The sequence below is a fragment of the Toxorhynchites rutilus genome, chromosome 2 (assembly GCF_029784135.1).
Source record: "Toxorhynchites rutilus septentrionalis strain SRP chromosome 2, ASM2978413v1, whole genome shotgun sequence".
Classification (NCBI taxonomy): domain Eukaryota; kingdom Metazoa; phylum Arthropoda; class Insecta; order Diptera; family Culicidae; genus Toxorhynchites; species Toxorhynchites rutilus.
Window position 1 is genome coordinate 217208015 of NC_073745.1, and position 21791 is coordinate 217229805.

At 41.1% G+C, this 21791-nt stretch overlaps 1 protein-coding gene across 1 annotated transcript in view; it reads left to right on the forward strand.

The window, feature by feature from the left end:
* LOC129766655 (xanthine dehydrogenase-like) overlaps positions 1-21791 on the forward strand; it is a 27536-nt gene continuing 5745 nt past the window's right edge. Inside the window, exons 1-6 of the mRNA XM_055767233.1 lie at positions 1-40; positions 11817-11989; positions 12059-12902; positions 12965-13674; positions 13726-13939; positions 14004-15148. Of these exons, the coding sequence (XP_055623208.1) occupies positions 1-40; positions 11817-11989; positions 12059-12902; positions 12965-13674; positions 13726-13939; positions 14004-15148 (3126 nt within the window). The remainder of the gene's footprint in view (positions 41-11816; positions 11990-12058; positions 12903-12964; positions 13675-13725; positions 13940-14003; positions 15149-21791) is intronic.

Genomic DNA, 21791 nt, shown 5'->3' on the forward strand with positions numbered 1-21791 from the left:
ATGGAAATTGAGTTTAGCATAAATGGGAAGGTTTATCGTGGTAAGTAGGATTCTATAAGGGGTTGCTAGGAAATGTATGCTGCCCGAAAATTGCTTCCTTCTTGCCAGTTCATGAAACTAACAACAGTCTGTGAATATTGGAACTCAAATCTGCTGTGAATTTGGAACAATTTGTTCACCGTTTTCACGGTGATACAAAAAGTGATTATGATGTAAGCGAAGTGCGGGTAAAGTGTAAAGTGGTCAGTTGCTTGTTTGGTAGTGAAACTATGTACTATTGATGCTGCATTGATAGTCACCTCATGTTTGAAGAGTTTCATGACTTTTGAGTTACCCTGTGCTTCAGTAGAGCTATCACATACCAAAATAAAAAAAAACTGAAATTGCTCTCTCGGTAGCCATTTGGATGTAATTGTGTGCGCATCGTATTTGAGGAATTCGTGGAATTCTGTTTATTCGATCTGATATTATTAACAAATCATCAGATAATCTAAGAAAAATGAACAAATATATTAAACAAAATTCAGCGATTAGTTCGCATAGAGATTACTTTGTTGCTTGGGGGCAGTAGTGGATAACAACTTACCATGTGCTGTTCACTCAAGCTGATAACCGTTATCGCTTGTTGCTCTTGAAGGGATTTCTGGTGGCCAAAAATTGCGATACATTTTCACATAACATAGTTATGTTTTAGGTCTTTGAATATTCAAAATAAGTACGAGCCTTAAATTCTTCAACTTTGACGAAAGTGTCTCCAGAGAGTGAAGAAGTCTTAGTGTTTTACGCTAGGATTTTCTAGAAATCCAGTGACAAATATAAGACTAGTCTCTTTAACACTAGGTTAACTGGACGCGTCATTTTGACGCATTTCGAATTTAAAAAGGAAAATTACCAAAAATGGGTGCATTTTTATTTTATTTCATGTAATGACTTATATCTATTGATCGAGGTAAATATATATTGAAGTCTATTTTCTTCAAAAGTGTTGAAATATCGAAATTCTCTAAGTGGTATACCTATCTTTACGAATATGCGCCAATTTGGAGCAATCGTAGTGTAGACAAATTTTTGTGTAAACATGCAAACTCCAATAATATATGAATAATATATACAGTGATTCAAACTCGTAATCGTACTCCACCATGCGGATCTCTTTTCCCTTCTTTTGAAAGTCGAAAACAAGCTTTCGCAACATTCTATCTAGAAAACATTCTATCTAGATAATGTTGTAGTGTCACATGAGAGTTAAAAGATTTGCTATCTGTTTTCAGAATAATGGTTTTTATTTCTCTAAAAATGGCGAATGTATGTGCTAACGTATGAAAATTGACTCAAACTGATAATCGTACGTTGGTTGAAATCTCTACTCGATTTCGAATGCGTTGGCCAATATCCGGATGCCATCATTAGTATGGTGTCCCTTGTTCACTGTAACTATCTTTAGCTGTATTTGGCCTTATCTACGAGTTTTTTTTTGTGTATTCAGAAGTAATATTCATGAATTTTTTCATCAATGGGTTTTTAGAGAAATAAAAACCATTATTCTGAAAACTGATAGCAAACCTTTCAACTCACATATGACACTAAAACTTTATCTAAATAGAACGTTTCGGAAGCTTGTTTTCGACATTCAAAAAAAGGAAAAAGATATCTGTATGGTGAAGTACGATTACGCGTTTGAGTCACTGTATGTCTGCTATCTCCATTATCCTATATACAGGGTGGGCCATTTAAAGTGGAAGGATTTGTTTTTGCAATAGCAAAGTAAAGAAGTGGAATTTTAAAATATTTTTTTTTGAAATTCATTTATTTTGGTCCAAGGAGATTTGTTCTAACTACTTTTTGATTATGATATCTCGTAAATGACCGCCTCTGGCCTTGACCGCAAAATGTGCCCTTATTTCGGCATTTTCCATCACTTTGCCCAATGTTTCGGCCGATATGGCAGCAATTTCTTGTCGGATATTGTCTTTCAGCGCAGCCAGGGTCCTTGGTTTACCAGTGTATACCTTGGATTTTAAATATCCCCATAAAAAAAGTCAGGAGGCGTCAAATCAGGTGATCTCGGTGGCCAGTCATAATCGCCGTTTTTAGATATTAATCTTCCGGGGAACATTTCGCGCAATAATTTGGTCGTGGCAGCCACTGTATGGCATGTAGCGCCGTCCTGTTGGAACCAGTAATTGTCCAATTCATTTTCACGAACAAATGGCAATAAAAAATCGGTTATCATTGTCCGATAACGCTCCCCATTCACGGTTACCGTTGCTCCATTTTCGTTTTCAAAGAAGTACGGACCGATGACTTTATCGGCATAAATGCCACACCACACAGTAACTTTTTGGTCGTAAAGAGGTTGCGTTTCGATGAATTGAGGGTTTTCAGTAGCATAAAACCGACAATTTTGTTTATTCATTCCTCCGTTCAAGTTGAAATGCGCCTCATCAGACATTATGATTTTTTGCCAAAAGCCACGTTCATTTTTGGCCATTTCGATGGTCCATTTCGCAAAATCAAGTCGACGTGGTAAGTCAGATGGGTTAAGTTGTTGAGCCATTTGAATTTTATACGGAAAAATGCTCAAATCAACACGAATTATGCGTCGGAGAGTGGTTCGAGCGATGCCTAACTCTTGCGAACGATGGCGACCTGATGTCGATGGAGTCTCTGCAACACTGGCTCGAACGGCATCAATATTCTCGTCGAAACGTCTTGGTCGTTGTCTGGACAGATGACTGGCATTACCAACACTACCAGACGATATAAATTTGGCATATAATCGACGTATAGTGTTGTCTCCAGGCGATGTTTTAACTTTATTTTTATTTTTCCACGCACGTTTAGTTAACACAATTGAGAAGTTATTCTGAATGTACAGCTGAACAATTTCAGCGCGTTGTTTAGGTGTGTATTGTTCCATGGTTAAAATTGTACTGAAATGACGCTTCCAACGCGGTATGTTACATACATTTGTTAATCGGACATCTCTGTCAAAAGTTATGGGGTTGCCAGATGCTTCCACTTTAAATGGTCCACCCTGTAGTTATCTCAAATGCACCTTAATTTTACATGTTTTAATTGCTTTCTAAATGTTGTTATACAGCCATTCCATGACAAACCGATATAGTGATTCTCAGAATTTCGTGAAAAGTGGTCGTTTTGTTTCTTATTGCATAATATTACACCCGTATTTTTTTATTTTTCGTTACGGTGACCATTTCGAATTAAAAATAGTCCGTTGAGTTCTGTCATACAAATAACTTTCAAACCATTTATATGCAGTACTCGTAATTACAAAGCGCTTAATTGTATTCAACAACAAGGGCCTAGAAATTGTCTCGAAACAGCAATGATGGTATTTTTACATTCTAATTTCTCTTTCCATTTTGCTAACACCAAGTTCAATGCGGTTTCAAAGGAGTGTCCTTCCCGATATCCCGATTGTTCTGGTATTAGCAAAGCGTTGAGATTTAAATATTGTAACAGCTGGCCTTTAACAACTAATTCTAATATTTTCTCTAATGTGTGCAACATGTTGATGGGACGAAACTCTTGGGCTTTAATCTTTCAAGCAACTTTTTGAATAGGAACTATGAAAGATTCCTTCCACACCTGAGGCACATGCCCAGTTAATAAAGACTTATTAATAAGTTCCAGCAAGATGTGATCAATGATATGAAAGTAATCTTGAATAACTCTAGCATTGACATTATCCACTCCAGCCATTTTTCCTAAAGAAAAGCAAATAGATTTAAGTTCATTTAATGTAATTGGGTGAAAACTTTCAAATAAATAATTACTATCGACCGGCTGTTTTATTTCATCAGGTTCATCGACCAATTCAATGGACTGATTGATCAATGAAACACTATTGATTATAGTTATAGCATCTAAGTTTGATTTTTAAACTTAGATGCTATAGCCTGTTCAGACTGTTCAAGTGTGCCATGAAAAGCTATGGACCGCGGTTTACTATTACTAGGTTTCAATAAAGATTTTCAAAATTTTCCATAACTCTTTGCTGTTGTTTTGATGCTGATCAATCTTCCTCTGAATATATTCACAACGAGTTTTCTTAATCGATTGTGAATATCTATTGCGCGCGATCGTGTACAATGATTTCCATCATTTGTTCTACGAAATTTGTTGTACCATTTGTCTCTCTCATGTTTAAGGCACAAAAGATCCAAATTGTACCAGCTGTTCGAGTTTTTCAAAGATACAGACTTTTGCGTAACTAGCTGATTTGTACACGTTTTCAAGGTAATAGTTAGAACAGCTGCTAATTCATCTAAATTATCGACCTCGGATGTAAAATCCAGGCTTCTCGTCACAAGATTCGAAACAGCATGTTTCGAATATTTCCTCCAGCACTTTAATTTAACAAAATCATCGTTTGCCACGAAATTATCTACAATATTAATAACTAAGGTCTCATGATCGGTTATTTTCAAATTGGTATCCGTGACTGTGTTAATAGTTTCAAAATTGGAATAAACTAGATCAATTAAAGTTTTACTGTGCCTGGAAATACGCGTGAATTCATTTATTGTTTGTTTCAAATTGAAGAAATCAGATAAGCGCTTCAAATGGTTCGAATTGTAGTCATCACGCCAATTGATATTGAAATCACCAGCTAATTTATTTTGAATTTGCTAGAATCAAGGAACATTTCGAGTCAGTTTTCTAAAATCTCAACAGTTATACTCTCACAACACTATACTTTCAACAGTTATACTCTTTCAACCATAGTTATACTCTCTGAGGGAGGGACTGCCATTCATTTCTGCATAATTCAAGAACTAATCAAGCAAACGGAACAAAATTTGGCATGTGGAAGTTTTAGGGAGCAAGAAACATTTCTAAGGTGGTTCAACACTTCTCCGACCTCCTTAGGGGGGGGGGATTATCTGCCATACCAATGAAACACACATTTCTGCATAACTCAAGAACTAATCAAGCAAAAGGGACCAAATTTGGTATATGGTTCTATGGTGATTCGACACACCTACCCCCTCTTTAAGAGCATGGATCAATCAAAGAACAGTTTTGCGATTGGACCCATGATTGTGCGCTTAGTAAGAAAAAGGTGAATGTGATAACGAAAAATAAATTTTTGCCGGGTCAGCTAGTAAACTATAAAAATCAAATACAATCAATGATCACGAGAACAAAATTTTTATTTTTTTTGCAACAGTAGCATTTTTTGAAAGACCAAAAAGACCAGGTAACTGGCAATAATTTCATTTGTCGATCACTTAAATCGGTTCTGTAGTTCAAAAGTTATGAATTTTTGTGGAAGCGATCTGGCGTAGTGGTAACATCCATACCTCTTACGCTCAAGATCACGAGTTCAATACTCACTCCCGATATTCTTCCAAAAATGGAAGCAAAAGTGACGAACTAGCCAAAAGTGTTGAAAATCACTATAATACAGAAAAAAAGGTTATGAATTTTTGAATATAAGTCATTTTTGGAAAAAAAACTGATTTTTCGGACCACCCTAAAACCGAAATGATCAATATACGGGTCTAATATTTTGTGATAAGAAACAAAACTGTCACATTTCACGAAATTCTGAGAAACACTATATCGATTTGGCATGGAATGGCTGTATATGTGTGCTGCGTCAAAATGACACGTGTTCGTAGAGATAGGGTTATCAGAAACGTCCGTAAACCTAGTGTTGAATCTTTAAGGTAATGAACACCGCACCACCGTGGAACCGACACTGCACTTTCCTCGACGCCTACTTTATGTTATTCGATTATATGGATCGAGTTTATGAACGGAAGATACTCTCTTGACGCTTTCAAATTCAGGGCGGAGTCGATTATATACAGTTTCGGATTTATTTTCACTATATATAATCAAATCCTGTATACAATCGAGTCAAGAAAAATATTTTTTTAATCGTTTTTGATTTTTTGAATATAAAAGAAGAATTTAATTTTCGATTCATCCCCTCGAAGTTATAACATACCTTTCTCATATAAAAAATTTGGACTCATTCGGGAGGTGATAAAGGATCATATTTGATGAAAAAAATCATTCTACGCATTTGTTCGAATTTCAACAATGACAGAGTTATACAACTTCTTGTTTGTTTCGGACTCTGTTGCTTCAAATTGACGCTACATCAGAAAGTACGCAACAGAAGACGATTCTGTTACTTCCATTAGAATAATGAGAAAATTTAGTACAGGGTATAGTTGTGAAACATCTAAATTAGTGGTTTCAAATGACATTTTGGAAGTGAAAAACTTCTAAGTAAGTAGTTTTTAATATGTTATTATTAATATTATCTTAAAAATTCAAATTGAACTTGATTGTTTCCACCAATTAGATTAAAGGTTTCTAAACGCTCTACAACCTGTTCTTGGACACCACTATAGCGATGTCTATCTATCTCAATTTCGCTGCAATATCGATATAAACAATACCTGGTGAAAACTCAAGCAAAATCTTCAAAAATCACAATTTTAACCCCACTGTATAAAACTGTATATAAAAGCCATTTAAATTTATCCTTAACGTTGAAATGTAATTTTATTTCGTGAAAAAAGTCATATTTGAAATATCAAAAATATGGGTGGGTTATATCTAGTATATAACCGCAAGGTTGACGTGGGACTACCTTAGCATAGCAATCTTTTGTTTGTATTGATTAAGTTTTTGACTGAAAAAAATTCCGAATTCAATCGAACTCAATGTATTTGTTTTGTGAGTAAAGAGATCAATTCATGCATTGTGATAGATTATGTTCTTCGTTACAAGTAAATTTAATAATTTTTACGTTTGGTATGATGCTCAGGACAAAATATGTGAACGGAAGAATTATCAAACGATTATTTTATTTTACACTTCCCTCTGGAGTTTGCATCTCTCAAGTGCACGTACTTCTCGAACCGCGAATTTGCTTGATTTGATAAACTTCAAAATCTAAACTTAGTGGATTTTGACATGTACGACGAATGCATATTGTTTAATCAATAGGTGTTATCGCAGCAAATGGTTATCAACTTTTGACGTAGGATTACGTCTTTCGGGAACATATTGGGGTACAAATTGAAAATCGAAAATCGAGTACATCGTGAAAATTGTCCAATTTCAAACGCTTATTGTTCAGTCATTTCATGATGGATTCATGAAATTTTTGCGTCAATACATTTCGCTACTCCATAACAATTTTTTATATTGAACAAAATAATATATGTCATTAAACTAACTATCGAACAATGAAAAATCTCAACCCCTATCCTAACGGAAATACCTATTTCTGATTGCTTTAAACTTGATTGTTCATTCGCATTTAATGTCTGCACGATTTTCCCAGATTCCTATGTTTAGAAGACCGTGTTAAGGAAACCTATTATGGTCCGCACAAAGGCAAGTAAGTACAAAAGTACTCGTAGTTTGCATTTATTTGCAAAGCCGATTTCCCCAGACACCTTGATTTAGAAGTCTGTGTTTGGCAAACACATTTCAGCCGGACAAAAAATGCCCCCGACTTACATGTATTTTCAATGTCAATTTTCCCACGCTCCTTAGATTCAAAGTCTGTGGTAGAGAAACACAATTCAGTCGGAACAAAAATACCCCCGACCTGCATGAATTTGAAATGCCAATTCCCCCAGACACCTTTGTTCTAAAGTCTGTGTTGGGGAAACATATTTCAGTCGGCACAAAAATACCGCCGACTTGCATGAATTAACGATTCCAATATCCCCAAGCTCCAAGAGTCTGTGTTAGGGGAGCACATTTCAGTCGGAACAAAAACATCCCCGACCTTCATGTATTTGCAATGCCTATTTCTCCAACATTGCTTGATTTTGAAGTCTGTGTTAGGGAACACATTTATGTGAGAACAAAAGTCCCCATAGTTTTATGTATTTGCAATGCCGATTTCCCCAAGGCAATTTAGGCAATTGAATTTATAGTCTCCGGCGAAACAGGGTGTCATTATCGCTATTCACTTCGGAACAAGCATCGCGTCGTTCCACGAACAGCCCTAGAAATCATTTAGGCATGACTGTTTGAGCTTGATTTTGAGCAAAGAACACACTGAATGATGCTTGGGAGTAGTCATACATTCTCATTGTGCAAGTCCCGGTGGTTCATACTTTAAATAGTCAGCAGCGACGCCGACTGTGTCCTTACAGTCACCAGAGAAAGGGAAGGGATGTTAGTATAGTATTCGCGCCCAGAAAAGTCGCCTCTATAGCGTATAGGGATCCTTGCGATTATCATGGAAAGGAAAAAATGTTAGTGGGAAGGGTTCAGATTCAGGATTCAATGCGCTATGTAAAATAATACTGTAAACGCTTACTCTAAACCACCCGACGAAACGAAATCGCAAGATCCCGAAAATCTGAATTGAGCCGGAGAGCACTACGGAAGAATCCTATCAGGACATACATCGATAACAGAAAACACCGGCGCATTTTTTCCATCAAGTGGACTCCGACAGATGCTGTTTCAGGGATGAATGCTCATCGGGTTCAAGTCCCTCAAAAAACAAGAACTGATGAATGCTGTCTGAAGCTCCAACTTGGGTACAGAAACTTGTTTTAATGGCTCCACGTTACTGGCGATCGAAGATTTGTTGTTCGTCTCAGTTCATGAATGACTTCGCTACATTTCATGCATATCTCCGCTAATTGCATTCCTCTCTTGAAACTTGTTTGACTTGATAGTTCATAAACATAAATCTTCCACAGTTGCTACCGTATTCCAAATTAATTCCACATTGTTTGGGATTGAAAGATTTTGTACTGCTCAAAGTGATGGGTACGATGTTTTCGATCATTTATCAATTCCAACTCTAATCCCGATGCGCTTAGCATTTCTTTACGTTACTTTGAATTATCTGAATTTGACTGATACGTCACCTTTTCAAACGAAGGCTGTTCTTCTTCTTCTTATATGGAACTAACGTTCCTAGAGGAACTTCGCCGTCTCAACGTAGTATTACTTGCATTATTTTTTATTAATACTTTGTTGAGATGTCTACGCCAAATAACACCCCTTGAATGTATTCTGAGTGGCAGGCTCTAGAATACGCATGACCACATTGCAAGACGGAGGAAATGTATTTGACGAAAAAATTCCCCCGACTTGAACGGGAATCGAACCCGAACCCCCGGCATGTTAGGTTAGACGCTAACCACTCGGCCACGGGAGCACATTGAAGGCTGCTCACAGACTCTCAATACTACGTTTTTCATATAAGTTTCTTATCTATAAAAGGTGTGTCACATCAAATTGCATCACGGAAAAAACGCTGTAGAAATTCGCCCAGTAGACCGATCCTTTTGAAAATTTTAGACAGTAAAATAAAAACTATTAAACAACTTTTGGCATTTTCTTTTTATTCATACTTCGAGCCCAAGCCCGTATGCTCGCACCTTCCTCTTTACCCCGTCCATAAGGTTCTGTACAACGTCAGGTTGTAGTTTTTTTTTGAACAGAAATCCATTTTCTCTTGAAGTCCGCCTCCGATTTGACAACTTTTGGGTTCTTCCGGAGGGCCTGCTTCATAATCGCCCAATATTTCTCTATTGGGCGAAGCTCCGGCGCGTTGGGCGGGTTCATTTCCTTTGGCACGAAGGTGACCCCGTTGGCTTCGTACCACTCCAACGCGTCCTTTGAATTATGGCACGAAGCGAGATCCGGCCAGAAGATGGTCGGGCCCTCGTGCTGCTTCAATAGTGGTAGTAAGCGCTTCTGTAGGCACTCCTTAAGGTAAACCTGCCCGTTTACCGTGCCGGTCATCACGAAGGGGGCGCTTCGCTTTCCGCAAGAGCAGATCGCTTGCCACACCATGTACTTTTTGACAAACTTGGATAGTTTCTGCTTGCGAATCTCCTCCGGAACGCTGAATTTGTCCTTTGCGGAGAAGAACAACAGGCCCGGCAGCTGGCGAAAGTCCGCTTTGACGTAGGTTTCGTCGTCCATTACCAGGCAATGCGCCTTCGTCAGCATTTCGGTGTACAGCTTCCGGGCTCGCGTCTTCAGCACCATGTTTTGCCTTTCGTCGCGGTTAGGAGCCTTCTGAACCTTGTATGTACGCAGGCCCTCCCGCTGATTGGTCCGCTGGACGAATGAACTTGACAAATTCAGCTTATTGGCGACATCCCGGACCGAACTTCTCGGATCACGTCTAAACTGCTTAACTACGCGCTTGTGATCTTTTTCACTGACGAAGCATCCATTTTTGCCGTTCTTCACCTTCCGGTCGATGGTTAGGTTCTCGAAGTATCGTTTTAGTACTCTGCTGACCGTGGATTGGACGATTCCCAGCATCTTACCAATGTCCCGATGTGACAACTCCGGATTCTCGAAATGAGTGCGCAGGATTAATTCACGACGCTCTTTTTCGTTCGACGACATTTTTTCCAAATTTACGAAAAATTGACAGTGAAGCATGGCCAACGTGATCTATACACTCTTATCTGATTATAAGCGAAAGCTGAAGATATAATTCCTAAAAATTAAATTTCTACAGCGTTTTTTCCGTGATGCAATTAGATGTGACACACTCTTTAGAAAGACAATCACAAATTGATGATGAATTGTTGGTTGCCAAATTATTAGTCGTTTGAAGTAGTGAATACAAAAAGAGGAATCGCCAGAGTACATCAAAAAGACCGTGAGAACAAAGGAGTTTGCTTGAATTGTTGTACGATTTTATGAAAGCTTGCGATAAAAAAGGGAATGTTCGCGAGTGATTCATAAGAATACCCCCAATCAAAGGCTCCAAGAAATCACAAATACGGATGAGAATACAGATAAGTGTAGGCTAAGGATTTGGGCGGAGAGATAGCGTGATTGCACGTGAAGGTTTTCGCTAATCGTCGATAACCTATACTGAAGTGTTGAAAATCAGAAATCTATGTTTTGCTGTGCACAAATCTTATAACTTGAAATTTACTTTTTGAACGAAAACAAAGGCTTTTTTCAGACAAATTACTGGAAGACTATGTCTTACCAAGCATTGTTCGTCGCTTGCCATTACTTTTCCTATATATTATATCTGACAATATATGGATTTCCTTTGGAGAGCTCTAGGAATGAATCGAGTTTATTTCTGATATTCTGTTCTGAATTAGAAGAGTGCGCTCTGCATAATGGTTTTTACAAGTAGCTGGGCCTGGTCAAATACTTGGCAGATGACACAAAACTTCCCATCCATATTTCCCAAAAAAGTAGTTGGCCGGCGAAGTCTCGCATTGGTGATCAAAACCGTTCGAATGGGCTATATTCATTATCATCGTCGAAGACTAGAAGTTTCGTCTGTTTCATTTAACCAAAATGGATTGTGTCGAATTATCTTCCAAAACATGTATTCAATGAGAAACGTGGGTAGAGCAGCGACTGCACAATCTGCTGATGTTTTGCTTCTCTACTCGCCATTTATATCGGTTTCTATGAAAATGTTTCGAGGACAACATCGAAGCTTATATTTGAAAATAAGCTTCTCGAAGGTGAAGCGAAAGGAGCGTGCAGGAAGAAGAAGATATTTATTTAATTGAGTGAGAAAAGGATGCAAAGTGAGTAAATTGCAACTTGAATTGCGTGACAATTAGTCAACTCGCGTATTATTCTGGCTTCCAAATTACATACCCAATACTTAGATATGGTAACAGAATAGATAAAAAACGAATGCCCCTCTATTAAAAAGATATCTATACAAAAATGTATGAAATACGATAATGATTCAAGCGAAACACACCGTAAAAAAGCAGTTATTTAAAAAAAAAAAAATAAAAAAAAAATATATATATATATATATATATATATACTTTTATTTCTAGCAAACCCACACAGTGTTCCAGTTGACACTTCCCTGAGTACTTTCATCCGAGACCAGGCCCATCTGAAAGGGACAAAATTTATGTGCCTGGAAGGCGGCTGCGGATCATGCGTTGTCAACTTAACCGAGATTCATCCGGTCTCGAAGGAACCAATAACAAAAGCCGTAAATTCGGTAAGCATACCTCGAATTTCGTTCGTTCCTCAGTTCGTTTCAGTGTCATTTTTTGCTGTATTTTCACAGTGTCTAACGCCAGTGTATTCCTGCCACGGACGGGACGTATTGACTGTGGAGGGAATCGGCAACAAACAATCTGGGCATCACCCGGTCCAAAAACGACTTGCTGAATTCAACGGTTCACAGTGTGGGTACTGTTCCGCTGGCATGGTTATGAACATGTATAGTCTGCTGGAGGCAAACGATTCGTCGGTAACAATGCGAGAGGTCGAGGACGCCTTCGATGGCAACATCTGTCGCTGTACTGGATATCGACCGATTATGGATGCGTTCAAATCGTTCGCGACTGATACTTCGGAGAAGATCATCAACATGTGTGGTGATATAGAAGATCTTGCTTCGCACTGTTCCCGCAAGGATTGTAACATCATGTGCTCCAAAGCAAGTCCTAAGAGAGCTGTTCACACAATTTGTGCAGACGGAAGAGAGTGGCACACAGTATATAGTGTTACCGATATTTTTGATATTTTCGAGAAAATCGGTGATAGGCCATACATGCTTGTTGGAGGTAACACTGCTCACGGTGTCTATCGACGACCGGATGATTTGGAAGTTTTCATCGATGTCAACTCGGTAGAGGAGTTACACCGGCGCACAATTGGACTAGATTTAATTGTCGGAGCGAATACAACTCTACACGATTTCGTTTCAATAATGAACGAAGCAACAATTGGGAACCACAGATTTCAGTACTTCAAGAGACTAGTGGATCATGTGCTCCGAGTTGCTAACACTCCAGTAAGAAACGCTGGTACGATTGCCGGAAACCTTATGATCAAACATCAGCATCCTGAGTTTCCTTCCGATATTTTTCTTCTCTTGGAAACCGTTGGAGCCACTTTAACCATCGGTAAGTAACTGATGCTGTTCAGAACAAGCTTAACATCTTATTTGTGACTCATAATATTACAGCAACCGATGGACTATCGCTGCATGTGACACCTTTGGATTTTCTCAAAGTGGATATGGCCAAGAAGCTTTTAACAATTGTCACAATTCCCTCGTTAGATCCAGCTCAATACATGTTCCGGTCATTCAAAGTAATGCCTGTGGCACAAAACTCCCGGGCCTATGTAAACGCTGCGTTCCTGGTCAAATTCTGCCGTACAGGAAAGACCACTGAACTCGCCAGAGTTTGCTTCGGTGGAATCAACCCTTCGTTTGTCCACGCGTACAAAACTGAAGATTTTCTCCTTGGACGACCACTGTTCACCAACGAAACCCTCCAGGAAGCGCTCAAAATATTATCCACCGAACTGAGACCCGACTGGGTTCTTCCCGATGCTTCTCCAAAGTATCGTAAAAATTTGGCACTGTCGTTGTTCTACAAGTTCCTTCTGAGTACGACTCCCGAAAGTACCGAGTATCTCAATCCCAGATTCCGCAGTGGTGGCACAACATCGAAGCGTCCCGTTTCGTCGGGAAAACAAAGCTACGATACGTACCCGAACAAGTGGCCACTTACACAGTACGTCCCTAAGATTGAAGGTTTGGCGCAATCATCCGGTGAGGCAGAATATATTGGTGATATACCAGAGAGACCGAACGAATTGCATGCTGCATTTGTGCTGGCAACAGAAATTCAGTCTAGGATCAGCAAAATTGATGCCACTGAAGCTTTGGTATACAGGTTATCGTGTCAAATTTACATACTTTAACTAGATTATTTTCAGAAACTTCCTGGAGTTGTTGCGTTCTATTCGGCGAAGAACATTCCAGGCATCAATAACTTCATGCCATTGGAGATGGGAGCTCCGGAAGTGGATGAAATCTTCTGCAGTGGTGTGGTTGCATTCCATGGACAACCGGTTGGAGTGGTTGTTGCCAAGACCTTTGAACTTGCTAACCGAGCGGCTGCACTTGTTGAGATTTCCTATGAGAAGATCGGTAGGTTAAAGAATTCATTCATTCATTCATTTAAGACTGATCTCACTCTTTCCTTTCACTGCAGTAAACCATCCGGTCTATGTAACTGTTGAAGATGTTATCGAAGGTCGTGCCTACAATCGCGTTTTCAATCAACACTTCGATCGTCATGGAGCAAAATTTCTCAGTGCCTCAGAGGGACCAATCAAAATAAATGGCCAGCTCGATCTCAAGGGCCAATACCATTATACCATGGAGACCCAAACATGCTTCTGCATTCCTGTGGAAGACGGTCTGGACATCTATTCCTCAACTCAGTTTATAGACAACGTTATGATCGCGGTCTCCCAGGCACTGAACGTCCCGGAAAACAGTCTCAATATTAGCGTGCGACGCTTGGGAGGTGCATACGGAGCGAAAATTTCACGTGCAAGCCAGATTGCTTGCGCGTGTGCTTTGGCTGCCCAATTGACTCAATGTCCGGTTCGAATGGTTCTGAAGATGGAGACAAACATGTCGGCCGTGGGCAAACGTGGTGGTTCTCACAGCGAGTACGAGGTTGACGTAGACAGCAGTGGAAAAATAAACAGATTGAACCACACGTACACCCAGGATAGTGGTGTGACACTGAACGAGGGTTTCGCTTTTTTGACTGTTGAGTTGTTCAAAAATTGTTACAGGACTGACCGGTGGAACTTAGTGGGCAATATCGCACGCACGGATGTACCTTCAAACACCTGGTGTCGCGCTCCAGGCTCATCGGAAGGCATGGCAATGATAGAGAATATCATGGAACACATTGCACATGTGGTCGAAAAAGATCCGTTGGAAGTTCGCATGTTGAATATTTCGAAGGAAAACAAAATGTATAACCTGTTGCCAAGGTTTAGAGCGGATGTAGATTTCGACGATCGCAAGCAAGCGATCGATATGTTCAACTTGCAAAATCGATGGCATAAGCGGGGCATCGCAATCATCCCGATGGAGTACGATATGGAGTACTCGCAAACGCTGAATGCATTGGTTTCGATTTATCACCTGGATGGATCGGTAGCGATTACCCACGGGGCAATAGAAATGGGACAGGGTGTGAACACCAAGGTGGTACAGGTAGCGGCGCATATTCTTGGCATCCCTCTGAATAAGATCGCAGTGAAACCGAGTACTGGATTGACTTCACCCAATTGTGGACCCTCGGTGCATAGCAGGGCGAGTGAAACAGCTGCTTTCGTGAGTATTTTTCTTCTTATTATTACTCATATCCGAGAATGCGATCGTTTATTCACATTGAGTGGGCTACCGACGATTTCTTATTATGTTTCCCAGTACTATCTATTGGTAAAGTTCATATTAGATGAGAAATGATGTTGAGTTGTTGAAGGACCTTCTGATTGAAAAAGACACTGACACACCCAACTTATCGTAACCAGACTTGATGACTTGGATGTGAGAAAAAGTGTTGCCGCAGGAGAAATGGAGTTGGCAACACTGGCAGACAATGAAAGTAACGATAACACCGACAGCTACGATGTACTAAAATTATTACTTTTCGTAGCTTTGAATCAAGCCGAACAAATGCATTTTTTTCCATAGATCTCGACAACCTTCAAAGAATTCGTGGTCGCACTACTATAAGTAATCAATCTATTTTTACAAAAGAAGATGGCTCGGATGGAGGCCATAGACATGAAGAAGCGGACATGGTTCATTGCGAACTATACAACAAATGGTGCCACTGCGATTGTGCATGATTATGCGTCCAGTGCAAACGAAACGTTGTTCGTCGAAGGCCAGCACTAGCCTCGTCGCCTCGTCGAATTTGGCAGTTAGTATGGCACAACTTCGACAACATCCCGACAACGTACGGACGTGGAATTAGAAAAGAAACTCTTGCAGGAGCAATGTAAATAATTGGAAGCTACGATTGCCGCTGAGGAGGAGAGAACAAGCCGAGTGTGTCGTGGGGATAGCGTGAGGAGAATCTCCCAAAGTGAGAGTGACAGGAGACAATCAACTGCAAGCTGCCTTAACGGTACAGCGGCTTAACCCTAATCCAAGCCAAGTGGATTCTGTGAGATCTGAAAGAGGTATAAATACAGTACAGTCGTCTACACTACAGCACTCCCAGAGCGCAATCACATTCGATCATGTCGTCTCTGGCGTAGTGACCTTCAATTCAATAGCTCTCGACGCACCCGTCTCTGGTGCAGCCATCTTGAACGCAGCCGTCACTGGTAGGATCACCTTCAAAGCAACCAGCAACACTGTAAACATTATCGATGCCACCTTGAGCGCAACCATCTTCAACATACCAATCTTTGATACTCGGTACTCCTATATTCGATGTTGTCGACATAGGAACAATCATCCGAAATGCCGCGCCTGATGCATCCGTCACTTGTGCAGCAGTCTCCAGTGCAGCCAACACCGGTGCATTCTTTTTCTATACAACCCTCATCACAGTCATCATTGATGCATCCACCCATGATGCATCATCAAATTCAGCAGCCCGTTGTGTAGCATCCACCGTTTGTACAGCAGTCAGCGGTAGTTCAGATTCAGATTGTTTACTTGTAAGAGTCAAGCAAGAGGTCTTGCCGAGTTTGCCCTCCATTCCGACTAAATATCCTCTGCAGCTGCTGAATGAACCAATGCATTCATTGAACAAGATCGAGTAGCTGTCCCATCGACTTCTCGCGTGCTCTGGTAACGATAACTGTAGTCCCAATAATCAACATCCAAATTCAGTTTTGCCCAGCTGGTTACCCAACGTAACAACAACTGGGGACACGGTAGTCCCTGGCTTGAGATCTATCTACTTTCTCTGGCAATTCTGCTAATTAGTTGATACTCATTATCCACTACAAATACAACACTCGAACATGCGACTACAACGACGGTGAAAACATGGTTCGACTTCATGGCAAGAGGCAAGCGTTCAGAATCACCTCGTATTACCATCGGCGGTGCTGAACGTCCTCGAAGCACTCCGAGCGCGGTATGGTCGTCCGATAGAGCATTGAAGAGATTCCCTCGATCAGACAGGTTCCAAGGTTTTATTGAGTACGGATTGGCGGTGCAGGTACTATGGGCCCACATCGTAGTGGTGAATCAGCATGATCATTTGGCGAACCCAGCGTTACTTTACTGGTCAACAATATGCCATCGGATTAGTAGATGATAGGGACAAATTACAAACGTGGATTCATTGACGTGACTTTTGCGGAATAGATGACAGGTGTGGTACGAGATTCAACGAGTGTGGTGAACTACGAACCAGAACACAAAAAAAAACAGTAGTAAATCCGTATACTTCTTGTTCTTCTTGGATGGCACTAACGTTCCCAGTGGAACTTTGGCCTTTTCAATGTGAGTATTACTTGTGTTATTTTTATTAGTAGCACTTAGTTGAGATTTTTATGCCGAAAAACACAACTTGAATGTATTCTGGAGTGGCAAGTTCTAGAATACGCGTGACCACAATGCAAGTCGGAAGATATTTCTTTGGCGAAAAATCCCCCGGCCAGAACGGGAATCGAATCCGAATCCTCGGCATGATAATGTAGAACGGTAACCACTCGGCTATGGGAGTACTAAAATCCGTATACAACGAAGTCTAATGACTGCACGAACTGTAACAAATCTGGGTATAAGATGCGAGAATGTGAAGTATTCAAATCACTCCGTGTAAAAGAACGCTTAAAACCAAGTTCGGTTTTTGGATGTTTGCCATATCTGTCTCTAAGCGCATGAAAACCGGTCCGGTCCTATGAACGCGGACGACAAAGCCACAATAGAGCGGACAAAATAAAGATGAAGTTCTTGCTCACGTTGGTGGGTGCTACAAACGATGATATCCGCTTTCCCTACGATGCCTCACGATGCCTGAACGGAACTAGAATGAGTACGAAAATGGCCGTAAGGAACACGTCTGTAGCAAGCCGGCCCAACTGAACAGCTGAAACGTTGGCTCGAGAACTTCGATCAGCTGCAATAGCAAGAAGAAATCATTAGAGTGTCAATCATCTTGAATTTCCGAACGGGACTTGCTGCAAAATGTTAGTTCCCGCGAAAGAATGCCATATGCTAAATTTTAGCTCAATCGGACTCTGTTTACTAGTGTCTCAAGGACGTCAAAGTTTCAGTTTTTCGCAAACCGGGTATTTCTCCGCGGGAATCAAAATTTTGCAGGAAGGGCCTTAAATTCTACAGAAAGATTTCGTTTGTCCTAGATTGTTTAGCTCTATAAAGCGACATCGACAAGCTCATGCTATGGTGTCGTAAGAATGGTGTATTATCGTATCGGTAGAAACCGCATTGGAACGAATCGGTTCTATCAGGACTTCACACTAGACTAGAAATTTAAATTTCAGGAACATATCTCAATCACTGTCGTATGCTGACAGGATGCTTTCAGGAACATAATCTTGGTCGTATGCTGAGAGGGAATAAGACCTATCCGAGCGTCTGTTCACCATGGAGGTGCGGCTCAAAACAACGTCTGTTCCCCATGTCAGGGGCGGCTGATCACTATCTTCGTGCCAGCGGGGACCCTGAAGAGAGCTGTGCCGGTTGCGTCGGTCCTCCAGCGAAACAGGAGGTGGTGCAGACCCTGCAAGCCATCCATAAGAATGAAACGCACAGGAAAAGTCACAAAGAAATTCGAGACAAGACTATCGGACTAGACATAGTAGCGCCGCAGGAGGTGTGCTGGAAAGATTCGATGGTGCGATCGTTTCAAGGTGGGTATACCATTTACCATAGCAGCTGCAAAACACACGAGCTGGGTACAGCTATCATCGTGATGGGAGAGATGCAGAAACGGGTGATTGTTTGGTGGCTGATCAATGAGCATGCGAGGCCACTTCTTCAACATCACCATTATCACCATTATGACGATAAAGCAGACTTCTACGCGCAGCTTTAGCGTGAATACGAGCGCTGCCCAAAACACGACATCAAAATTGTCATCGGTGATTTGAACGCTCAGGTCGGCCAAGAGGAGGGGTACAGACCGGTAATTGGTAGATTCAGCGCCCATCAACGAACCAACTAAAACGGCCTAAGACTTATCGACTTCGTTGCCTCCAAGACCATGACCATACGTAGCACGGCCTCCAATATCGTTACACCTGGAAATCACCTCAGCAAATAGAAACACAAATTGACCATTTTTTGATCGACGGTCGACAAATCTCGGATATCATCGACGTCAGAACCTATCGTGGTGCTAACATCGTCATCGGGTATGAACAACGAGGACAACAGAACGAATGGTTTCACGACGAGTGCCGAGCGCTCCTGAACAAGATGGATGCAGCACGCGCAGCCATGCTGCAACGTCCGACTCGACAAAACTTGGAACGATACAGACTGAAGCGAAGCCAGCAAACACATCTCTTTCGGGAAAAAAGCGCCGCCTGGAAGAGAAAGAGTGCGAGGAGATGGAGCTGCTTCATCGTAATCGAGAATCACGGAAGCTCTTCAAGAAACTAAACACCTCGCACAAAGGCTTTGTGCTGCTGGCCGAAATAAGCAGAAACAAGGAAGGAGGCATCTTGACAAACGAACAATAGGTGAATGAAAGGTGGAGGCAGCACTACGATGAACACCGGTTGATAGTCAGGATCTAAGACACAGAACAGCTACAGGAGGAGTGGAAGGATTGTGGGAACTATCGTGGCATCATAATCCTGAATGGTGCCTACAAAATTCTGTCTCAGATCCCGGTTGCTCGACGACGGACCAGATCTTTACACTGCGAATGATCCTCCAAGTGCCGCGAGTATCAGGTCTCTACGCACCACATCTTCGTTGATTCGAAAGTCGCATATGATTCAATCGACCGACAACAGCTTTGGAGAATCATGGACGAACCGAAATCCGAAAGCTGAAGAGACTGATTCAGGCAACGATGAACGGTGTGCGGTGCAGTGTGTGGATATCAGGTGAGTTGTCGGAATCGTTTGAGACTTACAGGGGACTTCGACAAGGCGATGGACTCTCTTGTGTGCTCTTTAATGTGGTACTGGAAGGTGTTATGCGGAGAGCGGACTTCAACATGCGGGTCACGATTTTCAACAAGCCTAGTCAGTTTATCTGCTTCGCCGACGACGTGGACATAATCGGAAGAACACATGCGACGGTAGCCGACTTGTATACCCGACTGAAACACGAAGCAGGGCTGATTGGGCTTAAGATCCATGCGTCTAAGACTAAATACTTGCTAGCAGGAGGGACTGATCGCAACAGAATTCTTCTTGGTAGTAGTGTTGTAATCGACGGTGTCGAGTTCGAGGTGGTAGAGGAATTTGTCTACCTTGGGTCAACAACTGACAACAACAACAGCCGTGAAATTCGAAGACGCATAGTCAATAGAAGTGGTGCCTAGTATGGGCTCCGCAAATCCTTAAGGCCCAACAAACTCCGACCTCGTACGAAGTGTACCATGTACAAATCCCTAATTCGACCGGAAGCATGGACAATGCTCGAAGAGTTCTCACAAGCACTTGGTGTTTTCGAGCGTCGAGTGCTCAGACAAAATACGGTGGTGTACAGCAAAACGGAGTATGAACAAGGAGAATGAACCATGAACTGGCGCAACTCTACGGTCAACCCAGCATCCAGAAAGTCATCAAAGCTGGACGAGTGCGGTGGGCAGGGCATATTCCAAGATTGCCGGACAGCAGCCCTACAAAGATGGTGTTCGCCTCGAATCCGGCAGGAACACGAAGGATAGGAGCCCAGCGAGCGAGATAGTTGGACCAGGTATAGCCATGGATCGGGTGTATTGGCAAAAAAATATGAAGAAGATCTAATCTCTCAATGGGATGTAGTATCATCATGAACAAATGAAAAATCTCAACCACTTTAGTCGAACCGTTTGTGGTTTGTGGATTCACTCGAATCTCAGGTAGACTACAACCTCAATACACTGTTCTACTACGCTTCGCGTTGTCAGTTCATCGTCTTGGTAATAATAACAACTCGTCGATTTAAGCTCCAGCAAGTGTTGATGGCTCGACCACAGAGTACCCAAGAGCGGAAGGAAATTTGTAAAACAGCGTTTAACTGGAATCCGCAAAGACATCGCACTACAGTGGTAGACATTCGTTTAGCCGCACCTTATTTTTCCTCAATATGTTTAAAAATAAGTCAATTCTTTGTTAAGTTCTGCTCATAAAAGACGATTATTGTTTATTTTCATCGAATGCGTTATATAAAAACACTAACAATTCACTTTTTATTTTCATAATAATTCAAATATATGAAATTAGGGTGAACATTCGTTTAGCCGCATCTTCATATTTCGATAAAAAAAATTGTGCGGCAAATCTCGAGTTCAATCGGTAGCTAATATTTAGTATGTCCACCTCAATTTCGGATCACTTAAAAAATTAAATTTTGGTTAATTTTTTTGCGGTCGAGCTATTAGAAAACTGTTCTTCTTTGAACGTTGTTCTTCTCGACGCGTCCTTTCAATAAAAGTGACTAAAATATACTACCACTACAGCAAATAAGTATCCCGATAGAAACGGTAACGGTATTGCATTAAAGAGACTTTAAACTCAGAGAGTTCATTCGTCTCTTGTCCTTGAGGGCGGGAAATTTAACTGAAGGAAAACTAAGAAAACTATTGCAAAATTCGTTATTCTCGCTCGACTCAGTCCTAGTAACCGCTATGGATGTATGTCGTATCGCCGCACCCTACACGGCTCGGGGGCCAAAAACACAACCGAACAAATGGAGCAGGGAAAAAGCCCCTTTTAGTGTGCTTGAGGAGCTCGCTTCTAAAAAGGCCGTAAAAAACCTGCTCATCTTTTGCTGAAATTAGAAAAGAAAATAAACGTAATTTTATCAGTATAGGTAGATT